Genomic DNA, 24,049 nt, shown 5'->3' with positions numbered 1-24,049 from the left:
TGCTCACTAGCCCTGTTGTCTGGCCCTTATAAGCATTCGGGTCTAGGATTCCCAGATGAATCCTGGGTTTTCCATTTTTAAAACCCTAAGATTCTGTGACTTGCTCCTTTGGTTTAATTCTGAGTTATTTAGGGAGGAACCAAAGAACAAAGGAGAAAGCAAGGGATTCTTTTCAGCTTTTCATCTTCTTCCAAGGTCTCCTCCCAGTAGATGAGAAAAGGAAGGAGAGAAGTGTTCAGGGCTAGAAGAGAAGGAGCAGACAACCTTTTGTGAAGATGAAGGAAGTGTCCTGTGGGTGACAGGCCAAGTTGGGGTTCTAAGGTAGATGAGGGTCAGGAGGGGACACTAACGGTGTAGTCAGTAGTGAAAGTGAAGCTGCTTTATCTTGGGGCGGTTCGCTTTACAACTTTATCATCTCAGTCGGGGGCAGTCCTCTGCAGGACATGACAGCAAGACCGGGAACACTGGTCCCAACTGTTGAGACATCCACCCAGGGTGGAGTTTCTATCTTCACCATCTGTTCATGGGCCTCCCCATCCATCTTCTTGGGGCTCTGGCATCTTGCCTTAACAGATGGTACTGGCTTTGCATTGTAGATAATATTTCTCTGAACACTTTCTCAACGCCTAACTTGTACTTACCATTTTTACCTGACAACTTTCTCCACAACCCTCTTAGATACTATACAAAGAATGTATATAAATATATGTACATTTATGTAATGTAAGTATGTATAGATACACTTTAATATGCTATAATGTGTAGATATACACAGACATACATTTATTTATTTATTTCAGTGTGTCCTGGGGTTGTGTTTTTTTTAATGGCATTTTTTACTATATGGGTTTGGATCAATATGGTTTGAAAGCCACCAGTGGAAACACAAGCCAAGCAGAAACTACAATACAGAGTGGTAAATATTATGCCCAGAGAGGGCATACCCCATGGGGAAAGGGGATAAGGATGTTTTCTGCAGGAGGAGATTCTTGAGCTGTATCTTAAAAGGTAGGCAAATTGGAGTCCATATGGAGTAAAATACTTCCAGCAAAGGAAGTAACACAGAGGCTCTAAAGCCTTGTGACTAAAGGAACACATATAGCAGCAGTAGATCTATCATATGAGTAGAGGAGGGGGCAGACCAGGGAGCTTCCCTCTTCAGCACACTGAGGAGTATGGATCTGATGCTGAGTCAGGAGAGCCATGGCGGACAGGGAGGTGACATTTAATTTGCTTTGCTTGCTTGTTCATTTATCAGGTAGATGACTGGCAGCCTGCTAACTGGTCTCCTTGCTGCCACCTGCCCCCACCCTCACCCCAGTCTACTCTCAACACAACAACCAGAGTGATCCTTTAAAAAAAAAAGTCCAATTGTGTCCCTCCTCTTCTCAAAACACCACATTGGCTCCCCATTCACTCAGAGAAAAAGCCAAGGTCCTTACAATGGCCCTATGTAACCTTGTCCCCTTACCCCTCCGGCCTCACCTCCTAGGGCTCTCCCTGCTCACTGCACTCCAGCTAGTCTCTGAAAGTCACCAAGCACCCACCTGTACCTTAGGACCACTGCACTGGCTGTCCACATCATCTGGGATGCTCTTTCCCCAGGTATCCACATGGCTAAATGTCCTTGGCTCCTTCACATTTTGGCTCAAATGTCATCCTCTTGGGACATATTTAAAGTTGCACCTTCCCCATAAACCATTCCTAATCTCCGTCACCCTCTTCTACTTCAGAAAAAGCAAATCCATAGAGACATAAAGTAGACATTACCAGCAGCTGGGAGAGGGGAAATTGGGAGTGACTAATGTGTACTGGATTTCTTTTTGGGGTGATGGAAATATTCTGTAATAGGTAGTGGTTGGTTGCACAACACTGCAAATATACTAAAAACCACTGACTTATACACTATAAATGGTGAATTTCATTTTATACAAACTTTAAAATTTAAGATTCTAAAGCCAAAACAAAGAGAATCCATTAGTCTTGAGCCACCACTCTTCCCTTCTTAGTGGCCCATTCTGGCATTTTACCCCCAGATCCAAGGGTCCACTGCCTAGCCCCCTCCAGAGAGCAGCCTACGACTGCTACCCGGTGTTGTCTTTCCTGACCCCAAGGCCTTGTCACCAACTCCAGCTCTTCTCTGAGTGATGGCTGCTGACCAAGTTCCCCATCCCTGGATGCCTTCTCTGATTTGGAGCTCCCAAACCAACTCCTCCCTGAATCCCCCATGCAATGTGGACACTGTAACTCAGGGACCCAGCCATTCTGCAGCCAGGTCATTTCCCATCATTCTCAGAAGTAAAGATACCATATTGCAATGGGTAGAAGTGTGTCACCCCAAAAAGATATGTTGAAGTCCTAACTTCCAGTACCCCCAGAATGTGACCTCATTGTAAATAGAGTCTTTACAGAGGTCATCAAGTTAAAATGAAGTCTTTAGGATTAGGGTGGGTCGTAATCCAATATGACTAGTTCCTTTATAAAAAGGAGAAATTTGGACACAGACACATACAGAGGGAAGGCGACATGCAGACAGTTTCCTAACTAGAGTGATGCATCTATGAACCTAGGAACACCAGGACTTGCTGGCACACACCATAAGCTAGAAGAGGCCAGAAAGGATCTTCCCCTAGAGGCTTCGGAGAGAGCATGACGCTGCTGACATCTTGATCCCAACTCAGCCTACAGAACTGGGAGAGAATCAATTCCTACTGTTTTAGGCTTCCTAGTCTCTGGTACTTTGTTACAGTGGCCCTAGGAAGTGGATGCTTGGATAAGAATACAGGGTGGCAGAAGACTTAACATTTGAATAGGAAAACATCAGCACTACTTACAAAAAGGGACAAACTGCTGATACCTACAGCAGCTTGCGTGGATTGCACTGGGCTATAAAGGGGGGGTCCTTGTGAAGGAAACCCCGCAGCATCTGGACAGTGGTGGTCACAGATGTCTAGGTCTACCAACGTGACCACACTGCACAGAACTCAGTACACACATGCAAATGAATGCATGAAGGAGATTTGAGTAAGGCCTGCGGTTGCATCAGTGTCAATTTACTGGTTGTGTTATCTGTGGTATAGCTATTCAAGCTGTTACCATGGGGGGAACAGACTAGAAACCCTGAGATGTCACCTTTGCCTAATCTCCCTCCTAGAATTGGGATTTTCTGCCTGTGCATCAGGAGCTTTCCCATAACAGACCCTGTTCTCAACAACATCAGTCAGGCCTGAGACCCGCAGAAAGAAACAAGTGCAACTGCAGAAGAAGAGGATGGTAGACTAGAGCACTCCTCTAATGAAAGGAAGTAGGGAACAGATGAGTTAGGTGCCCCGGCCCTCAATTTTCTCCGTCCCACACCTCCTTCAAATATCTGAAATCTTGCTGGAGAAGAGAGAAGCAGCTGGAATAAGAAGGATGGCCCGGATTCAGAGCAGGTGGCCTGGGTGACGGTCCGGGGTGGCTTGAGCGCCGCGCGCAGGTGACCCGAACGGCCGCACCGCGACGACACCTCTGCCACCCACTGTCAGCGACACTTCCTCTGTCACCCTGCGCGGCGTAGGGCCGCTCGCCGCCAGCCCATCGTCCAGGTCTAGTGCGGGAATCTCGGGAAGCTGAAGTCGGAGCCGCAGGCTGAGACAAGCGACCGGAGGTGACCGAGTGGAGAAGTCAGGCGTGAATGTCCACCAGCCCTGTGTACCGAAAAGCGTCCGCTTCCCGCCGGCTCTGCTCACTCCCTCTGCGTGACGACAAGGGACCGAATGGGCTTCTAGGGTCCTCAGGGTCAGGGAGACAAGGGAAGGTGCTGGAGGACCCCGGGCTTCCGCAGGGTCCACGTCCCCGCTAGGCACTCTCCGGGGACTGGTCGGCGACGGGGGCCACGAAGGCTGCCTGCCGGGGCTTTCTGGAGAGGGTAAGGATGCTGAGTCACTGATCTGTCACTGCTCCTCACCTCTCCCAGCCCTCTGGGGGCTAAAGCAAAAGCGAAAGCGAATGCGGCTCGTGGGGCGGCCAGTCCCGGGACCTGAGCTCGCCACCTTCCCCCGGGAGCGGATGACCGCTGGCCGGTGAGCGTCCGGGCCGACGCGAGCCCGCAGGTGGAGGGCGGAGGCACGGCCAAGGCGGGGCAGCGGCACGGTGGCTGCGCGGGGCGCGCCCTGCCCGCCCTGCTGTTACTGCTGCTCCGGCCGTCGGCGACGCCGGGTAGGGAGAGCGCGCCCCCCGCGGGCGACGGGAAGGACGCAGAGGGGCGGTGGGGCGGTGGGGCGGGGTGCGCCGACGCACACGAAGGGACCGGGAGCTGCCGCCCGGGGCGCCAGCCCGGCGGGTGAAGTGTACGGGCGGCTGGGCGCGCGTTCCGCCTTCCCAGCTGCCGAGGCAGAGGGAAGAGGCCGACTTTGCCCGGGGGCTCCGACGCGGAGCTTCACAGCCATTTCGAGAAGCGCGTGGACTCGGTCTCCGAACCCGCGAGGAGAGCTGTGCGGACGCTGCCGGGCAGGCGTTCCCTGCAGGGTCCAAGGACAACCACCCCGCCTCTCCCCGCAGACGAAGCCAAGTAATTAGTACGGGTCAGCAGTGAAAGTGAAGGGGGCGAACGGGTAGGGACTGAGGCCCTGGGGAGAGGACACATGTAGGCAGGTTGCACACCTGGGGGACCTGGAAACGGTCCATTCTTACGCAGCAGGAAGCTGTGAGAGGTCGCGAGGCGGCAGGGCAGCCTGGACATGCGCGCTGGGCCACCAGCCACCGGGAGGAAATGATGGGGGCGGCGTGGTGTTTGCGATGGGACATAGACCTCCTAGATGTATTCCCGGCTGGGAGAACGCAACGAGTGGCTGGTAGGCTTTCATCCCGGGAGCTAAGAGGAGAGAGGAGAAGGGATAGACTGGTCTGGCTGTATCCTTCTTAATCTTCCAATGTCAGGGATCCCTGTGAGGGTCTGATGAAAGCTAGCAACCCTCTCCCCAGAAAAACGCACGAATGCACATACTTAGAAAACTTGCATATAATTTGGGAGTCAGCGACCCACTGAAGGCCATCCATGGACTCTCTCCGGGAGTTAGTACCCCCATGATGTGCGTGTGCACGGCGAGACTCTCAGTAATTTACATCCAGTTGGCCCAGTCCACCCAGTTCTTGATTGGAGCCATCCATCCACAGCTGCTGCTGGCTGGCTTGGTGTAGATACCATAGGTCTGGGGGATTTATGATGTTTCGTTTTCTTCGGTCCGTGTTTGGGTATTTCCCCACCCCTGAGAGTCTGAGCTATGTTGGTGACCTGGTCAGTTCCCCTCAGCTGGCTCGCCAGTATCCTTCTCCACCCTGTAGGAGATGCCAGAGATAGCCAGCACCCTGGGGTAGCCTTGTTGCACAATGTGAAAGTGAAATGCGGCTTTAGTCAGAAGCCAGCACAGATGAATTGTCCTCCTGGAAATGCGGAGAACAATGCAGGCAAGGTCTCTAAAGCTCATCAACTACAGCATAGCTCTGACCCCACAAACACATTGCTGCCATCCAGTAGCTCCTTTTATTTCTTAGTGTTTTCTTAAGCATCTTTACTGAGGTATAAGTGACAGATAATAAAGTGCATATATTTAAATTGCGCGATTTGTTTAGAGGTCAGTGTATACATTCTTGAAGCCATCACTATGATCAAGAAAGTAAACATAATCATCACTACCAAATTTTCCTCATATCCTGCAAAATCCTTACCTCCTACCCAGCCCTGTCCCTCAATCTGCTTTGTGTCACTAGCTTTAGTTGCATTTTCTAAAATTTTATACAAATGGAATCATACAGTATGTAACCTTTGTTGTCTGGCTTCTTTCACTCATAGAAACTGTGCCAATTCTCTATCCATCTTGTAACTTATATCAGTAGCTCCCTCCTCATTATTGCTGAGTAGCATTCCACAGAATGGATATCACACAGTTTGTTTATCCATTCACTTGTTAATGGAGTTTTGGGTTGTTTCTGGTTTTTGGCTATTACATATAAAGCTGTTACAAACATTCATATATAGGTTTTTGTGTAGACATAGGCTTTCATTTCTCCTGGATAGAGAAAATGGGAGTGGAATGGCTAGATCATATGATATGTGCGTTAAGTTTTAAATAAATTGCCAAACCATTTTTCAGAGTAATTGTACTATTTTACATTTCCAACAATAGCATGTGAGAGTTTCAATCCCTCCATATCCTGTAAGCACTTGGTGTGGTCAGTCTTTTTTTTTTTAACCTTTAAATTGTTTTCCCCCACCTTTACTTAGATATAACTGACTTATAACATTGTGTAAGTTTTAGGTATACACTGTGATGATTTGATAAATGCATATATTGTGAAGTAATTAATAAAATTAGGTTAACATACTCATCACCTCATGTAGTTAACAAATTTTTTGTTGGTGGCTGACTGGTCTTCTAAATTGTACCTGTTCTAATAGGTGTGTAGTGGTCTTTCACAGTTTTAATTGCATTTTCCTAATAACTAATGATGCTGAGCATCTTTTCATGAGCTTATTTGCCATTGGTATATCTTCTTTATATATAAGAATATATCTTATATATCTTCTTTAGTACAGTGTCTGGTTAAGCCTTTTGCCCTTTTAAAAACCTTGAGTTGTTGAAGTGTTATTGAGTTGTTTATATGTTATGGATGCAAATTTTTTATCAGACATACAATTTGTAAGTATTTTCTCAGAGTCTGTGGCTTGTCTTTTCATTCTCTTAACAGTATCTAATGAAGAGCAGAAAACTTTTATTTTGATAAAGCTCAACTTAATTTTTTTATGTATTATGCTTTCAGTGTCATAGCTAAGAAATCTTTCATAGCTAGCTAAAAGTTACAAAGGTTTTCTTCTAGAAATTTTATAGCTTAATGTTTTACATTGATGTCTGTGATTCATTTTGAGTTAATTTTGTGTATAATGTGAAGTATGGATGGAAGGTTTTGTATTGGTTTGGTTTTTGAGTTTTTAAGGATATGGCTATCCAATAGTTCCAGCACCATTTGTTGAAAAGGTTCTCTGTGCTGAATTGCTCTTACATCTACTTTGAACATCAGCTGTCCATATATGTGTTAGTTACTGTAGACAAAACATCAATACATGAAAGACAATTGTATTTCTACACATTAGAATGAGCAATTGGAAACTGAAATAAATAAAACAAACCAATATAATTTGCAGTAGCACTGAAAAGTACGAACTACTTAGGGGTAACTCTGACAAAAGATGAGAAAGATATGACACTGAAAACCAGAAACCATTGCTGAGAGAAATTAAAGAAGACCTATAAAATGGAGAGATATAACAAGTTTGTGGATTGGACAAACCAATATTGTTATGGTGTCATTCTTCCCAAATCAAAATTCTAGCAGGCTTTCTTACAGAAATTGGCAAACTGTCTCCAAAATTCACATGGAAATGCAAAAGATCTATCATAGCCAAAGCAACTTTGAAAAAGAACTGAGTTGGAATAACAACACTTCTGATTTTGAGACTTATTATAAAGCTACAGTAATCAAGACAATGTGGTACTGGAGTAAAGAGCTCGGAAGAGAAGTGTATACAAATTATTAAATCTTCTAGTTGGTCATATGAATCTTCGCCAGAAAGTATACAGAGCAGTCCATTCTTAATCACTCGCTGAGTAAATAATACAGTCTCAGATCTGTTCCTGCTAGGTTATAGTGCTAATAGACACAGCAGGTTGTTATCTGTTCTAATTCAAAAGGCTTGATTTTGGGGGAAGTCCATCACCTTGGGCCAGTGGTAATTTACTTCTTAATGATCTTCACAACCTGAAAGGCTGCAGATGATTTGCCAAAAGAGCTGGAGAAGATGGTGATTTGCCTGAAAATGAACACCCTACTCACCAGTTTGGGTTTGGTTGTACTGGGTGTCAGTGCACATGGGGTGTCTTTAACTTATGTATCTTTAAATATGTTTTAAATCATTTTTCAGAATTCTGGGATGTTTTGTCCAAACGTTTTACTTTTTATTTCAAACCAACTTTCTGGGAAAACAATTGTCAGTGCATAAGGACTTGTAAGTGTCTCCTTTTGTAATTATCTAGGGAAAGAGAAGAGCTGTAGTCAAGTGTGCACTTTTGTTCACTCAGCCCTATAGATAAAAGTTGGCCAGCCCAAACTATATGAAAATGAATTTGAGTGGTTCCTGGAATATTCATTCACTGCAAACATTGAAGGAGCATCTCCTGGTCCTGAGGGCTGGTCTAGGCACTGAGATACCCAGCTCTCAAGGAACTTGTATTTCAGAGGCACGGAGAGAACAGACATGAATTATTAGTGAACAATTAAAAAATAATTACAGTTCACAACAATGAAAATGTACTTAATGCCACTGAATTGTACACTTAAAAATAGTTAATATGGTAAAATTCAGGTTATGTTCATTTTATTAAAAATAAAAAATAAAAAAAGAACAGTCAGAATGAGCCCATGTAAAGAATATGAAAAATCATAACAATTCTAGAGGGCAATATCTACCTGTAAGGCTGAATTAACTCTCTTTTGTTTTGGTTTCCAAAGCACCTATGTCATACCATCCACATCCTGGCTGATGAAACCTCATCCTAACTCCACCTCCAGTAACAGAGCAATGTGAGCCCCTAACAGCTGCCCAGGACCCCCCACCTGCCCCTTTTCAGTGACCATCTCTGCAGCGCTAAGGAAGTTCTGGGTAGAAAAATGGAGGCAGTGGGAGAGGCATGTCTTGCCTGCCAGGGTAAAAAGGGAAGAGAAGCTCATGCTACTGAATTCTGGAGTCTAATCGAGGACCAACATCTTCCACTCAGGGTACCATGGGGCCTTTGGGGGAGTTCTTTGGGGGAAAACTGCACGGTTGACTCTTGAACAATGAAGGGGTCAGGGGTGCTGACCCCTGCACAGTCAAAAATCTGTGGATAATCTTAGACTCCCCAAAACTTAACTATTAACCCTACTGTTGACTAGAAGCCTTCCTGATAAGATAAATAGTTGATTTAACATGTATATGTGTTATATACTGTAGTCTTACAATAAACTAAGCTAAAGGAAAATAAAATGTTTTTCAAATTGTTGCAAATCTCCAAAAAATTTTCCAATGTATTTATTGAAAAAACTCACATGTAAGTAGACCCATGTAGGTCACACCTGTGTTGTTCAAGGGCCAACTTATTATCAAGCAGAAGGTATGGTCAGTCCAGAGCTTTCCCCAGCCTCCTGTCTGGAGCTGGCATTCCAGAGCATAAGGGATATTCCCCAAAGGCACCACATCCTCAGAAGCTTGCTGACTCTTATTCTTGCCCTGTGAAGCCCTTGTGGGCTTGGGGAGTGAGGAGAATAACAAACCCACAGGCTGGTCACACTGGTGTGCAGGTAAGGCCCCAAATCAGCATAAGGGAAGCTGAGAGGCAGAGGAAGTTGTTAATTTAGAATTTCTTTATTTCTGGGTATCAAAACACAGCTTGAGAGCCTCCTGGTCTTCAACATCAGCTGTGATCAGAATCGCCAGTGGAATAAGGGTCCCAAACCTCCCTGTGGCTGGTGGGGGCAAGCTGAGATGGCAGAGCCAACTGCTTGGATATTGGACGTGGATCACCTCCCTGGAGTGGAATTTGAGAGGAATGACACCCAAGACTTTCTAAACCTAAGTGGATCTGATACCATGATTTGCCATTGAACTTTCTCTTTTGAATCCTGAAGGCTCTCCCAGGAGCCCCATTTCCCTAGTAGGTCTTTAGTTCAGTTTGCGATATTAGGATGTGGTGAATAGTGGCAGGTTCACTTGTCTTTTTATTTCTTAACCTGGAGATGCTGTTGGTGAGCCATAGGGACCTTTGTCCCCCTTAACCATGTATGACCTGCAGTCTGGAGATTGGGGCTCTGCTGACGCACCTAGCAGATCCCTTCTGTGATCCTAAGCTGGAATCCTGATGGCCCCTCATTACTATGCCCATACTCAGCTCCTTTGCCAAACTCTCCACAATAGAGAGGAGTGTTGTAGGAGAGGTTTTCTTTCTTTGCTTTGGATTACATCTCTCTAACTTTTAAATGAACTGCTTCAGGGAAACAAAGGAGTCAGTGGGTTGTTGAGTAGGAGCACTCCTCATTGCCTTCATAAATACCCATGCACAATGTTGGCAGGGCTGGTGGCCAGAATGGAATCCCTTTTGGGGAGACATACAAACACAAAAAATTCCACCAGAAAAGCTTTCAGTTATTTAAGAAATATGTTGTAGGCCATTGTCATTACACACATGGGTACCAACAGGCCAGTGTTGGGCTGGGTGTGAGCAGGCCCCACTGAGGGCACCCAAGGGCAGGGCTTGCATGTGGCTCATCTGTAAACCCAGCACCCCAATACCACCTGGCACATCAAGGGCCTTAGAAAGATACTCTGAGTAAATGAATACATGCAGAGTGTTTTCTATTTTAAGCATCTGTGAATTTATTTGCTTCATTCCATCCATACTCTCTAGCCCTTGGGAACAGAGAAAAACAAGTTACTCCTGAAGAAAAGAAGGAAAATAAAACCACAGAAATGCAAAGCCAAATGCAGTCCATGGACCAAGTCAACCTTCCAGGTAAGAGGTGAATCTGAACTCTGTCATCTGGCTGATTCCTAGGAGCCAACCGCTCTCTGGCAGGTATATGATGTGTCCCGCAAAGGAGGAAAGTCTATCCCACTAGCCACTCCTCTGAGGACATAATGTGGACAAGAACTACTGCATAGCATCTACAGACTATTTCCAGGCTCAGCATTTCAAGCCACTCTCACAGCAGCCAGAGCCTGTGTGATTGGGCTCTGGGCTTCCTCCTGGTTTGAGAGCTGGCCAAACAGAATTCAGTTCAATTCCAAAAGTCGGAACTAACTGTGCCAGGCACTACTGACAAAATAGAAACATGAGTAGACAACAGTCCCTGCCCTTAATTAAATGCTCTGTGTTTTTCTCTTAACCACAAGATAATGAACTGCCAGCAAAGCAATTTATTTCGAGATGTTTCTTATGGACATTATGAGTGTTAAGCTATGCCATGCCATACAGGGTGAGTCTTGACACTGCACACAAACCCCTCTTAGATAGTGGGCTGTGGATGAGTGAGCACTGTGAGTACCAAGTTGCTGCCACAACTTTTCAGAATGAATCATCTTTAAGTCAAGTCATAATTTCAGGAAGAAATAGAGCTCGACAGGAAAACCAGAGCTTTTGGGGGAGCAGCTGATCTTATAAGACCTTAGACCTATGATAATTGTATAAAATTACAAAGAACTTTATCATATTATATATAATCTCATTTTAACCTTACAACCTAGCAAGTGGGGGACAGAAGAACTACTTCAATTGAGACCTGGAGAAGTTAAAGGGCCTGGCGAAACTCACATAATTTGGAAATTAGACTAGGAATCTCTCTACTGATTACTTACTTTAAATTAGTTTGAATTTATTTGCAGCTTCCATTATGTAAAAAAAAAAAGACTAATCCAGGGGCATTGTTGCAAAATGATGTTTTTACCCATTTATCACTCCAACTTTGTACTAGAATGGTGTTTCAGAAGTCATTTATTTTTCTGTTCTTCTCTACTTCTCCCATACTACCTCCACGGTTATTGAAAGGTTTTTTCCAAAGGTCAATGTTTACTGCCCTTACTCAAGAGATAACCAGCTGGTCTGGCTAAGAGACAGTTCACAGATTGCGTCAATTTGGATATTTTCATTTGAAAGGAGCAAACCTAACTCAGACAAGCTCAGACCATTATGAATGTTTTTGGCTGTAAAATAAATTTTATTCTGCAACTAAAACACAAGTTCTGTTGTGATTTGCAAGATAGACTAGAACATACCATTTAGGGTGGGACCACTCAGCTTCCTGCTGGGACAGAGGACTTATTTAGGGAAGCTGAAGAGGTTATAGTGGGTGCTCAAGCGGTGGAAGGCCAGAGCACTGGTACGGTTTCACACGTTTGGGGGTAGACAGTACATGTGGTCCCATACATCTGGACTGGCATGGGGTGGGGAATCCTGACATTAAGTGTGAGCAGGTCATGATCCTTGAGATTAACGGGCAGTCAGGCTTGGGTTTTCGTTGGGTGAGTGGAAAGTTAGTGAGCATGGGGAATTTTCACAGGCCTTGACAGGAGCCTCTGTGGGGCAAGCTTCAGGCGTGGCTTGACCAGAGGCTGGGCTCCCTTCCCCAGGATTCTCTTCACCCTTCTCTCTTCCTGGTTTTGGCTTTGTCACATCCTTCTGCCATGGTCCCAAGATGATCATGAGCTTCAGCCCAAGGACGTGCTTCCTCACTAGCTGTGGAGAGCCATGGAGATCTTCACATTTCACTGGTCCCCACTTGGCTCAAATGCCTCCTTGTCCCTGGGTTTAGTCTGCCCTTCCCACTCTTGCCTACTTATCAAAATCCTCACCATCATCAGAAGCAATTACTCATTCCTCTGGGTTCCCATAGCAAGCATTTATTCCTCAACTATGGCCCTTGGCAGATTCTGCCTCCATGTGTCTTTCTTACCCAACAGACCGTCTTTTCCTGCGTGACTGGGTCTTTGTGCTTTCCCACTAAGTGCCTAGCAAAGTTCCTGACATATAGACATTCTCAATACATATTGGTTAAATGAAAGAATTAATGAATAAATGAATGAACAGATGCATGAAACAATAGAATGAGAACCAAGGTCCACTCTCTAGGAAGAAGCAACTTGGATTTACTGACAATGCTTTCCTCAAGCTGCCTTCAGAATTTCCTTTCCCTCTTCCAGGCCACTGTGGGGAGCCCCCACCATGGGAACATGAAGCTTCGGAAAGAATTTACCATTTCAGGGTGGGGCAGGCAGTTCACTACCAGTGCGCCCAGGGATTCAGGGCCCAGCAGAGAGGTCCTGCTGAGAGCATCTACAAACTGCTCTGTGGGGAGACGAGGTGGACGTGGCCACAGCTCAAGTGCATAAATGAAAGTGGGAGTCAGTTCCCAGGTATGGTGGTGCTTCTCAGGCCCATTGCCTTGCTTTTTCCACCATGTCGACCAGGGTGGAATTCCTCACCCACCAGCTCTGTGACCTTGGGCAAGCCACTCAGGCTCCTTGGACCTCTGATTTTTCTCAGTCCAGGAAACAGCCTAGATAAACTCTAAGGTCTCCATTATCTCAGGTCCCCTGTACCCAGAATGGGGATAGATAGCAGGAGATGAAGAGCAGAAAAGGCCTTTTGAGTATCCCCAAGCTCCCCTCACTGATGAAAATGCTGCACCTTTTCTTTTCTTTTCAGCTGATTCTGAAATTCCACTTTGTCCTCTAAGCCAAGACTTCCTCTCATTCAAAAAAGGCCAGCCTGCCTTCCCCATGATTCTAGCTTACTGATATATAAAGCAAGTCCATTATCTGTACAGTGTTATACTGTGAGCATGCTCCTTCCTCTTGGGCAATTCCCACCTGCACTTTGTTAAAAGTGCAAATGTGCAGGGATGGAGTTTATTTCAGCACATGTGCATGTGTGTGCGTGCGCATACACCCACACTCATTCATTTACACACACCTACAACCCACCTCTGTTGGGCTCTTCTGTTATTTTCATTCTGAAATCATATTACCATTTCTATAATGAAAAGCTACTTACATTTAACCATAGTGTTACTGGTTCCTTTGTTCACACATTCTCCAAATCCCATGTCTTCCTCTTGGATTCTTTGGGGCTGCTGTGTTTCTTTCCCACAGCCTGTCTCCAGGAAGCCACTGCCAGCCAGGGTGTGTGGGTCACCTCCTTTTGAAAGGAGGATGAGCTGGAGCAGTGTCCTGAGTAACAAAGAACACCCCTGAGGAATGGGGAGCCTGTCACACAGAAAGGCTATCCTTTGTGCATGTCTACTGCATGCGATGGTCCCACGGTATTTATGTTGTTATGACCTGTTTCCAAGCCTCAGATGGAAAGCAGGGCTAAGGAGGAAGCCTGGGGAGAGAGAGTCACTCAAAGTTCCATGGAAAGCCAGGATTGGGGTTAGAGTTGCCTCTCACCTGGTGGTCCTAGGGCCACTTGCCCACTTGCCAGTGACTGGGATGCGGAGCTGTGTGTGGCACTCCCAGATGCTGTGCCCAGACCGAGACACCCTTCAGCTGATGTGTCCGGGTCAACTGTGACAGGCTTGTGCTGTGGGACCCCCACTCTTCTTCTCTCCTCCAGGTGAGGGTGAGCCTCAAGCAAGTACTGATGCTCCTCCTGGGTGTGACACTTCCTGTCCCTTAAAAACGACAGGCCCCACAGGCGCTACAGGTACTACAGGTATGGCTGGGGTTTCTGTGTAGGTGAGCTTGGCCATAAAGCCAGGTGCAAGAAAGGGAAGGCTGGTGGCCCAGAGAAGCCCTCCGGCAGCTGGGTAGAGTTGCCCTGTAGGTGTAAAAGATCACCAAGTGCCCGCATCTGACCCACAGTCCTCAAACATGCAGAAAGCAAGTGTCAGGAAGAGGAGAAACAGGTCCGAGGGCGGCATCTCGAGGCAGAAGAACAAGAAGCCCACCCATGGCCTCTCTAAGCTTCATACCCCTTCCATCAGCTGAGCAACCCTAACTCTCTCCAGCCTGTGCAGCCCAATAATTAGCATAAACTGAGCATCCTCCCCTCTCTCCTCTGCACAGATTTTCAAAAACATGCAGAAGTGGCTACCACCATAGAGACGTTCATATTTGCAGTCAAGTACCAGTTAGCAGGTGGGTAGGACTGCTTTGACTGACAATGTACAGCAGACAGACACTGTGGGCCATGCAACTTGGTGGGTTGGTGGTTGGTGATTAGTTAGTTGGTTAGTTTAATGACTCGCTCCTTACACTGTATAATGCTTATAAGAGCAAAAGAGTAATCCAGATATTAACCTAAGCAATCACAGGAATGGGTTACAGTAACCAGGCACTTCCTCCCAACTAGTCCTACATCTGTGGGGGCGTGTGGGGCCGAGGCGAAGTGGGAGGGATGCAGTATAACCAGGGAAGACAGAAAATATGTCCCGTAAACATTAGAGTTGTTTCTTGGTAGGAGGGAAAAAGGGGCTTTGAGGGGTTAAAAAACAAGCTTATAGCAACAGAGAGTAGAATGGTGGTTACCAAGGGTGGGAAAGATGGAGACACATTCAAACTTGCAGTTAGAAGATGAGTCAGTTCTGGGATCTAGTGTGGGGCATGGTGACTATAGCTGATAATACTGCATTATATATTTGAAAGTTGCTAAGGAAGTAGAGCTTAAATGGTCTCACCACAAAAAGGATAGAAGTAATTATGTGATGATTATGCTAAAGCTACAGTCATTACCACTTTGCAATATACAGTCAATCCTTGAACAACATGAGTTTGAACTGCATGGACCCACTTACACACAGAGTTTTTCAATAATATGTTGGAAAATTTTTTTGGATATTTGAGACAATTTGAAAAAATATTTTCTTTTCTCTAGTTTACTTTATTGTAAGAATACAATATATAACACATGCAAAATATGTGTTAATTGACTGTTTTATGTTATCAGTAAGGCTTCCTGCCAACAGTAGGCTATTAGTCATTAAGTTTTGGGGGAGTCTAAAGTTATATGTGGATTTTTGACTATGCTGGGGATTCTGAGCGGTTGGCACCCCTCACCCCTATGCTGTTCAAAGGTCAGCTGCTCAAGTGTATCATATCATCACGGTGTATACCTTACCCTTACACAATGTTATATATCAGTTATAGCTGGGAAAAAGAAAAAGAGAACAGGCTTTGAGGTATATCTAAGGTTGATAAATGGATGGACAGATGGATGGATGGATGATAGAAAGCTTGCTTACTGTAGGACACAGGAAAGCAGCATTTGGGAACTACAAACACATTCCAGAGATGCTAATGTGTTTATCATTTATCTTTATATTGCAACGTTTCTTTTACGCGCCGCAGGCCTCACTCATGGCTCCTTAACTGAGGCCTGGCCTCTGAGCTTTCTGAAGAGCATGCCTGTCAGTTCATCCCCCAGAGACAGCCAGTCCCTTGAGGAACCCTCCATACCTCGCCAGGCCCTTCCAGGGAGAGAGCTACATTCTGAGATGGGAAAGCAGAAACTGCAGTGCCCACCTCTTCCCAGAAATCCTTGCTCCTGGAGGGACTTTCTCAGCCTGCTCTGGAACCTCACCAGGACAGGCCTTGCTGAGCTGCTTCTCTGTTGACAGTGGCTGGCTGCGTCCTCCTGCTGATCAGTGTCCTCCTTCTAAGTGGACTCACCCGGCAGCAGAGATGGTGAGTCCTGTCTTCTCCAGGAAGCCCTTGCCCAAGCTGGCGGTGAAGCCCAGCATGGGGAAAGCCCCTGGCAGAGACCCCTGCCCCCAGCCCACCTCATTCTCCTACTAACCTCATGCAGCTCAGGGAGTGGTAGACAGAGAACTGGCCAATGCACGCATTTCTAAGGAGTCAATCAGTAGGTATTGAAGCCACAGGGAAATGGGAAAGCAAAGGAGATTAACATTTGTTGAGCCACTACTGTATGCCAGGCTCGATGCTTATCTGCTGAACATGATCACGATCTATCTTCTCAGAAACCTTTGGAATAGCTACAGCTTAGGCAGATTAAGCAACGTGGGCAAGATTGCACAAACAGCAGAGGTCAAACACACCATGAATGTAGAGCCCCAGACCTGTTTGCCTGATCCCCTGGCTAGAGAGGAGCCAAAGACAGCATCCCCTGCACTTCTCCCTTCCTGCACCCCTTACCCACCACTGCAGCCACTCACACCACAGCTCCCTTGACTTAGACATGGCCCGTGGGTGGCCTTATTGTACTAACTTAGATTATCAATCCTGACTGCAGATTAGAACAACTGGGTGAGATTTTTTAAAATACCAATGCTTGTGCTCCAACTAGAGTCTCTGGGGATGTGCCCCAGACAGCAGTGCTATTTTTTTTTTCAGTTGAGATAAAATCAATCATTTCTGGCTGGTAGTCAGACCAGCCAGAGAGAAATCATCATTTTAACCATTTTTAAGTGTACAATTCAAGGATTTTCAGCACTGCTTTGTATATACCCAAACTATCTAATCACACATGAGAACATTTCTGTCACTCCAAAAAGAAACAGCATGTTTCCCAACTCCTCATTCCCCCCATTCCCTGCAACCATTGATCTGCTTTCCATCTCTATGGGGTTGCCTGTTTCAGACATTTCATATAAATGGAATCATACCGTATCTGACCTTTTGTGGCTGGGACATCAGTACCTTTATAAATTCCTAGGCTGCATCTAATACATACGCATCTAGTTTTGACAACTCTGCACCAGGCCAACAGGTCTCAGACTTGAGTGGGCATCAGAATTTCCTGGTGGGCTTGTTAAAACACACACTGCAGGTCTGATTCAGCAGGTCTGGGGTGAGCCTGAAAATGTGCATTTCTAAAAAATCCCCATGTGGAACTGATGCTGCTGCTCCAGGGACTAAACTTTGAGAACAATTGCACTAGACCAATAGTATTATGGATCAAGAGAGTGGAACAATCACACACACACACACACACACACACACACACACACACACACACACACACACACACACACACACACACACACACTGGCCAGTCTCTTCTCCCTTTACACAGTGGATGAGGGAGACCTACTATGTCACATCTCGACCGTCCAGGGTGTCCCGAACACACCCTAGAGGGCACTCTGGCCAACCCTGATATAAACTCCCTAGTAAGACTCTAAGAAGACATAGATACCCTTCAAAAACCAAAGGTCTTAGATCCTGTAGTTAGACCAGCCAGAGAGAAATCATCAGGTTTCTTCCATTCTCATATTGGTCATCAGACCCACAATATACTCCTGATTTTCCTCATGTGAATTAAAAAGTACAAACTATTTGGCAATGCCAAGGATAAGCCTGTAGGATTATTATATTAGTAATTATTCATATGCCTGGCAGTCTACCAATTCCAATACTGGGCTAGGTGATCACGGAGGCATTCTTTTAGGATTACATAAGATGACGTTTGTCAGGGGCCCGACACAGTGTAAACGCTCGTTCCTTGTCCTCTTCTTCCCTCACTGACAAGACTTAATGCCTATCGAGGAACTTTTCATTTGGTAACTTAAAGCCCCAATGCCTTCGGACACAAAGGGATGAAGCTATTTGGGTGTGGTAAAGGTTTGAAGTTTATGTTGTGAAATAAAGAATGGCCTGCAACTATATGAGTTCCCACAATAACCAAAAACCTCCCGGAATTAAAATCTTCCAGGAGACTTAAGAGATCTCAGACTGACCCGGTCAAGAAAGCCAGTCCAAAAGCCTTCCTCCAATCTAATTTCGCCTGATAATGCCCTCTTGTGGCCAAACAGAAATCATACATGTTATTATTTTATTTTATTTTACTTTATTCTACTTATTTATTGTTTGAGCAATTACTAGCCAGTAATAAGTTAGAGTTGGCCCACACTGGCTCCTAAGGGCCAAAAGTTAAATTTTCAGGAATTTTGCTGAATGTTTTTAAGCTGAGCCATTATAAAAAATTTAAGTATATGAACTTATAATTAAATAAATTATATTAAAAACAAAGTTAATACTCAAAATTAATCACTTTATAATTATTTTATATCATACAACTTTCTTTTTTCTCAGAGTTATTTGCACCTATTGTGTCTGTATCAAGAAAATACTATGTAATTGTTTGCTATTGCACATCTCTTTCCAATCCAGTTTTCTGTATACTGATGTCACATTGGTAGCTTGGAACTGGGCATGGTGGGAGTAATTATACCATGGAAGTAGGCAAACTTTTTCAGAGAACTGGTTGTTAAACTCACCAGCACACCACTTCATCGAGCCTTGCTCCATGGGAGCTCAGAGCAAGGTAGGAAGTAACCAGGTAGTCCTTGGGCTAAGTAAGGCAGAAGTCCAGGACTGTGCTGCTCAATATAGTAGCCACTGGTCACATGTGGGTATTTAACTTTAAACTTAAATAAGTTTAACACAATTAAAAATTCAGTTCATTGATTGCACTAGTCCTATTTTCAAGTGTCCAACAGCCACATGTGGCTACGTTACTGGACAACATAGATACAAAATATTTCCACCACCAGAGAAAGTTCTTAAAGTGCATCAGTGGCTAGAAACTAGGAGTTTTCAACTCAAGAAAATCATTTAGCACAATTAGTTGCTTTTATTATACCTTTTCTGGAGCTATTATTCTCTAAATGGTTCAAAAAAACTTTTTATAGAGTATCTCCTCCTTAGATGTTGGTCAAAGGGTGCAAACTTGCAGTTAGAAGATGAATAAATTCTGGGGATCTAATGCACAGCACCATGATTATAGTAAAAAATACTATATTATAAACTTCAAAGTTTCTAAGAGACTAAACCTTAAATGTTCTCACCACAGAAAAGAAATGACAGTTATGTGATGGTGATGGAGGTGTTCGCTCACCCTACGGTGATAAATATATTGCAGTATATAAACATATCAAATCAGCACATTGTACACCTTAAACTTGCACAATGTTATGTGTCAACTGTATCTCAATAAAAGAAAAAAACTATTACAAAAATATTTGCTATGTACCAGGCTCTTGATAAGGGTCAAAGATAAATACAAATGGTCCCCATTCTCAAGAGCTCATAGATGAGCAGAGGAGAAGAGAAAAAAATAGATACTTTAAATATAATTTGTTAGAGCCTAAAATTGATGTGTTATAGGAGCAAAGAGAAAAGACACTTAGCCCTACATGGGTGGTGCCAGCAAGGCTTTTAGAGCTGATGGTACCTGAGATGCGTGAAGTCAAAGAAAGGCAGGAGTCACTGCTCAGCACAGAGAAAATGGGCAGAAGAAAGCAGAGTGGTGCAGCTACAGATGTCTGGGACACACCAAGCAGCTCTAAGCACTGAGTGTCAAGTACATGGGGCAGTGGGAACATGAGATTGTGGGGATGGACAGTGACACAGTGACCAAGACATGGAAGACCACGCCTGACTGAAGGGCTTGGACTCTGTCCTGAGGGCTACAGAGAGCCCCAGAAGCTTTACTTATAGGACAGGCGGTAGCACTGGCCCTCTGAGTGGTCTGGCTTTGAGGCAGGTAATAGTGGGGGCAGTTTGGTTATGTTTATGATGGAATAAATCTGCACAAGAGATGATGCAGGCATGAACTAGGTCAGTGGGTGTAAGTTAAAAAGGAGGAGAAGAATCAAGAAATATGCAAAGGAGGTCAAGGTAGCAGTATTGGTGGCTGATTGGAAGTGAAGGTTAAGGAAGAAGTTTTAGAGAATCAATAGTGGGACCATGTGGTCACAAACACAAGGATGAAATGGAAGGTGAGGGGCTGAGTAGTACACAAGAACCCAGGGGCAGCCAGTCTCAGCCTCTGGAGGGCGGAAGAGGCCTTGAGGTCAGATTTCAGCATGTGGGAAGGTAATGGTACCCTGGGGTGGAACCTAAAGTTAGCAGGTCAGTGGGAGCTTACGTTGAATGCTCTACCACATCAGTTTGGGGGGGAACCCATTTTTCTTGGTGCAATATTACACCTATGACTATTACTTAGTTATATCACTACAGGAGGAAGAGTAGAAGAACAATCTAGAAAACCAAGAGTGCTAAGAAGCCAAGAACAGCCCACAGAAGTCATGGAGCACAAGTGAAATCAAAGAAGTCGAACAGTCACCCAAGAGGCACCTCCTGTGATCCCTTGGATCTGGAAAGCTCTGAAGTCCCTTACAGAACACCAGACATCTGCACACCCACCATGAAGCTCTGTAGTATCAACCAGTGAGCTTGATCTGCTTCTAGGCAGCATTTCCAAGGTCACTGGAAGAACAGGAAGGAACAACTAGAACTCTCAGTCTTATTTTCATGTATATGTATTAATTAAAGCTTGAATGGCATGGAACTCTCTCTATATCACATAGAGCATAAAGAAAAGAAGCCTCATGTTAATGTCATCCCAACTTCCCAGTCAAGAAATCCAAGGAAAACCCTAGCACTAATGTAAATTCACACACACATACTCCGTATGTAAGGTCCTATGAAATTGCACCTTGTCACATGATCCACGCAGTTCCCTTCCCAGCCTCTGTTGGACTAGCCCATTCTCCCAGTCATATTCCTGAATGAACACTCTCTAAGAACTCCAGACTGCTAACTATGAATCTTTTTGTCCTTAACTCAGTCCTCTAAACTAGCCCTCTTCCCCTGAACCCTCAATTTTGAAGTTCAAAGAACAGAGGCCATGGAAGAATTACCAAGGCACGGTAACAACAAAGAGGGCAACCAAGCTCTTAGAACTGTAGAGCTTCAATATTTGAAAGGATTTTACTGGAGTTAAAGTTGGGAAAAGTAGGATAAACTGGTCCCAGGTGGCAAAGTATATGAAGAAATCTTCACCTGTACATTACTAACAGGCTCTTCAAGAGTTCTTTTCCTTGGGATTGCTAGAAAAGACTCTGAATTTGGCCTGCACGAATTTGATGTTTACAGATAGACACGCAATCTGCAAATGTGTGTATTTCCAAATTACTATCATAAAAACACACATAAGGGATCAATACATTCAATGATTATGGGAGGAAAGAAAGAAGGAGGCAGTGGGGAATGAGGACAAAGACCATGGTAAGAAAGTGACTCTGGAGAAGCTACACCGAGGGTCCTCAGACTGTTAGCAAAATGCTTAGCAAAGCAGAATCATCTGGAGACCCAGATGGCTGGGCCGACGTCCAGTTTCTAAGTCAGGACATCTGGGGTGAGGCCCAAGAATTTACATTTCTAACAAGCTGCAGTTGGTACTGATGGTGCTGGCTGGGGACCACACTTTGAGGACCACTGGTTGTACCTCTCCATGCTCACCCCACTCCCCACCCCCAATTCCTACTGAGAAGGTAATCTTTAGGTGCTGAGATTTCAGTCTGATCAGTTTGTGATCAGTGCTTGAATAAGATACCAGTTCTCAAACTGGTTGACTCAGATGTCCTGGTTGAATAAAATCATATGATTAAAGGGATTAATGAAAAGTTTAAACCAGCAGCCAGTTTTCATTTCTGAAAGGGCAGGAAAGCATTATTTTAAAAAAAAGGAGGTGGGGTGGGCAGGTGTCATCAGGTCCTTATCAGACCAAAGAACCATTTTCTGTCCTGTAACCAACCAAGCACAGACCAGCCTCTGCTGTCAACATCTATCTGCTCCATATGTTGTCTCAGTAAAGTTGAGAGGGATCTCAGGGCAAAACAAAAAAAATTTTTTTTTAATTTACTTATTGTCTTGCCAATGGGTTTTAGCCTAGGGCAAGTTCACTATGGATTCAGTGAGACCATGGAATGACAATGGAATGTTCTTGGGATGAAAGAGTTTATTACCCAGTTTGTTCTCCCAGTGATAAGTCAAGCACTAGAATTACATCTGCAACCAGCAGTCTGCAGGTCTGTAATCCTCCCTCATCTCTGCTTCTGCCTAGAGCGCTTTATATAGTGACTCAGTCAATAATAGCTTATTGCTTATGGGTTTGGGAACAGTAGCCTAGCAACAGGCCAGTTACATCATCAAGTAGTTTAGGTTCAGGTGAGGATCCTGACCATAGGAATCTTCACTTTATCAACACTCCTCCCCGCCAGGATTCTCGCCTCACAATCTACATGCTCTCAATCTTTCTCAGTGGTCCCTATGAGAGAAAGCTGGGCATTGTAACCAGATTCCACAACAGTAATAGAGGATAACAACAACATAGAGACTGTAACAAAAATTAAGATACAATAAAGTTTTGATATTTAGCAAAATTTACAATAATTCTCAAGACTGAGGAGGTTATTTCAGCTATATTCAAAACCAGTTCTACTCAGATGAGTTCATGACTCACACTTAGTAGTGGTATGGACAGGGAGCTCACCCCAGCGAGTAGCAGTTTTTTTTTTTTTTTTGTTTGTTTGTTTTTGCTAGGGTATGTGCAAAATCCACAAAGACCTTAAGGGCAAAAAGATACACATTTTAATGACACCAACATAGGCAAATCCTGTCCATTAGGTAGGATGCATACAAGAGAGTGGTCCTGATAGGACTGTAGCAGGAAGGGGGTCCCTATCCAGGTTTAGTATAACATACCTTTACCCCTCTCTTTGTGGGGGTTACTAAGGGGTCTATATATAGTGCTACTGGAGGTGCACACACTGGCCATAATGATAAAACAAAACTCCCTGGTAAGATGCTCCCACCATCTGGCTATTCAGGATATACCACTTTGATTTGGGGGGGGGCACTCTTCTGTTACTCCAGGCATACACAGGAAACCAGCTTCCAGGCTTTGTCCCCAAGGTTCCAGGAAGGCCAGTCATTACTGGTTCATGTGTCAAAATGTCCAAGGCCATGTCCACTCAATGGAGTGTCCGGGGTTCAGTGCAGTTGGTGCTGGCAGCAAGATACTATTCTGGTGGCCAAACCTCAGCTTCAGTGATTCTTCCTTGGTTTGTCCTTGCAGTTGTATAGGGGAGGCAGCTATATGTGTTAACATGTTTATAGGGCTCAGGTCTCCCTTTCGGGGTCTCTCGTTCAAATGCCATAGCACTGTCCGTAAGTGGACTGACCATCTCCGCAGACTACTGGTGTCTGACTTCAGTCCATATTTTAACAAACCATTGTACCTCTCTATCATGCCTGTCATGGTAGGATTGTATGGCACATGAAACTTCCATTCGATTCCCAACTGTTGCACCCTTTCTTGTAGTGCATGTCCACTAAAGTGGGTGCCTTGATCACTCAATTACCTGTGGTCAGACATAGGCTGAAAAGAGATACTCCAGGCCTCTTTTGGATGTCTGTTGGTCTGCACAATATGTAGAAAAGCAACCAGAAGTCCAGTAGCTGTGTCCACACAAGTCATGGCATATTGGTACCTTTCTGACATGGGCAGAGGCCCAATATAGTCTATCTGCCACCTGACGAGGGGTATCGGCCCCTTAGCTATTGCCCCATGTTGCTGTGAAACTCGTTGTAAGTCCCTTTTAGAGCATACAATGCACTCCTGCCAGGCTCTGCTGACTTCTTCAAAGGTCAAAGGCAAGCTCCACTGATGGGCTA

At 44.8% G+C, this 24,049-nt stretch overlaps 1 protein-coding gene across 5 annotated transcripts; it reads left to right on the top strand.

The window, feature by feature from the left end:
* Positions 1-2,101: 2,101 nt before the first annotated feature.
* LOC118915907 (interleukin-2 receptor subunit alpha-like) lies at positions 2,102-22,739 on the top strand. 5 transcript variants are annotated; one of them, XR_008996369.1, is made up of 7 exons: positions 2,102-4,200; positions 8,548-10,583; positions 12,767-12,979; positions 14,181-14,279; positions 14,633-14,704; positions 15,914-16,249; positions 20,549-20,628. XR_008996369.1 is itself a non-coding variant. In XM_057498245.1 (7 exons), the coding sequence occupies exons 2-7, from the start codon at positions 10,541-10,543 to the stop codon at positions 20,571-20,573; spliced, it is 519 nt and encodes a 172-aa protein (XP_057354228.1). In that variant the 5' UTR covers positions 2,102-4,200; positions 8,548-10,540; the 3' UTR covers positions 20,574-22,739. The 5 variants fall into 5 exon arrangements, 4 of the variants coding, with proteins under 4 accessions (XP_057354228.1, XP_057354226.1, XP_057354229.1 ...); XM_057498245.1 differs by having other exon boundaries at positions 16,183-16,249; positions 20,549-22,739; XM_057498243.1 differs by lacking the exon at positions 20,549-20,628 and having other exon boundaries at positions 10,479-10,583; positions 15,914-16,248.
* The last annotated feature ends 1,310 nt before the right edge of the window (positions 22,740-24,049 follow it).

The sequence above is a fragment of the Manis pentadactyla genome, chromosome 3 (assembly GCF_030020395.1).
Source record: "Manis pentadactyla isolate mManPen7 chromosome 3, mManPen7.hap1, whole genome shotgun sequence".
NCBI classification, from domain to species: domain Eukaryota; kingdom Metazoa; phylum Chordata; class Mammalia; order Pholidota; family Manidae; genus Manis; species Manis pentadactyla.
This window is presented reverse-complemented; position numbering and strand designations above follow the sequence as displayed.

Excerpts from the sequence above, each read along its gene's own strand:
- LOC118915907 (XM_057498243.1), top strand. The coding sequence starts at position 10,541 with ATGCAAAGCCAAATGCAGTCCATGGACCAAGTCAACCTTCCAG. Across the intron at positions 14,280-14,632 it reads AGGCGCTACAGGTACTACAG|ATTTTCAAAAACATGCAGAA; the intron begins GTATGGCTGGGG and ends TCCTCTGCACAG. Across the intron at positions 14,705-15,913 it reads AGTCAAGTACCAGTTAGCAG|GCCTCACTCATGGCTCCTTA; the intron begins GTGGGTAGGACT and ends TACGCGCCGCAG.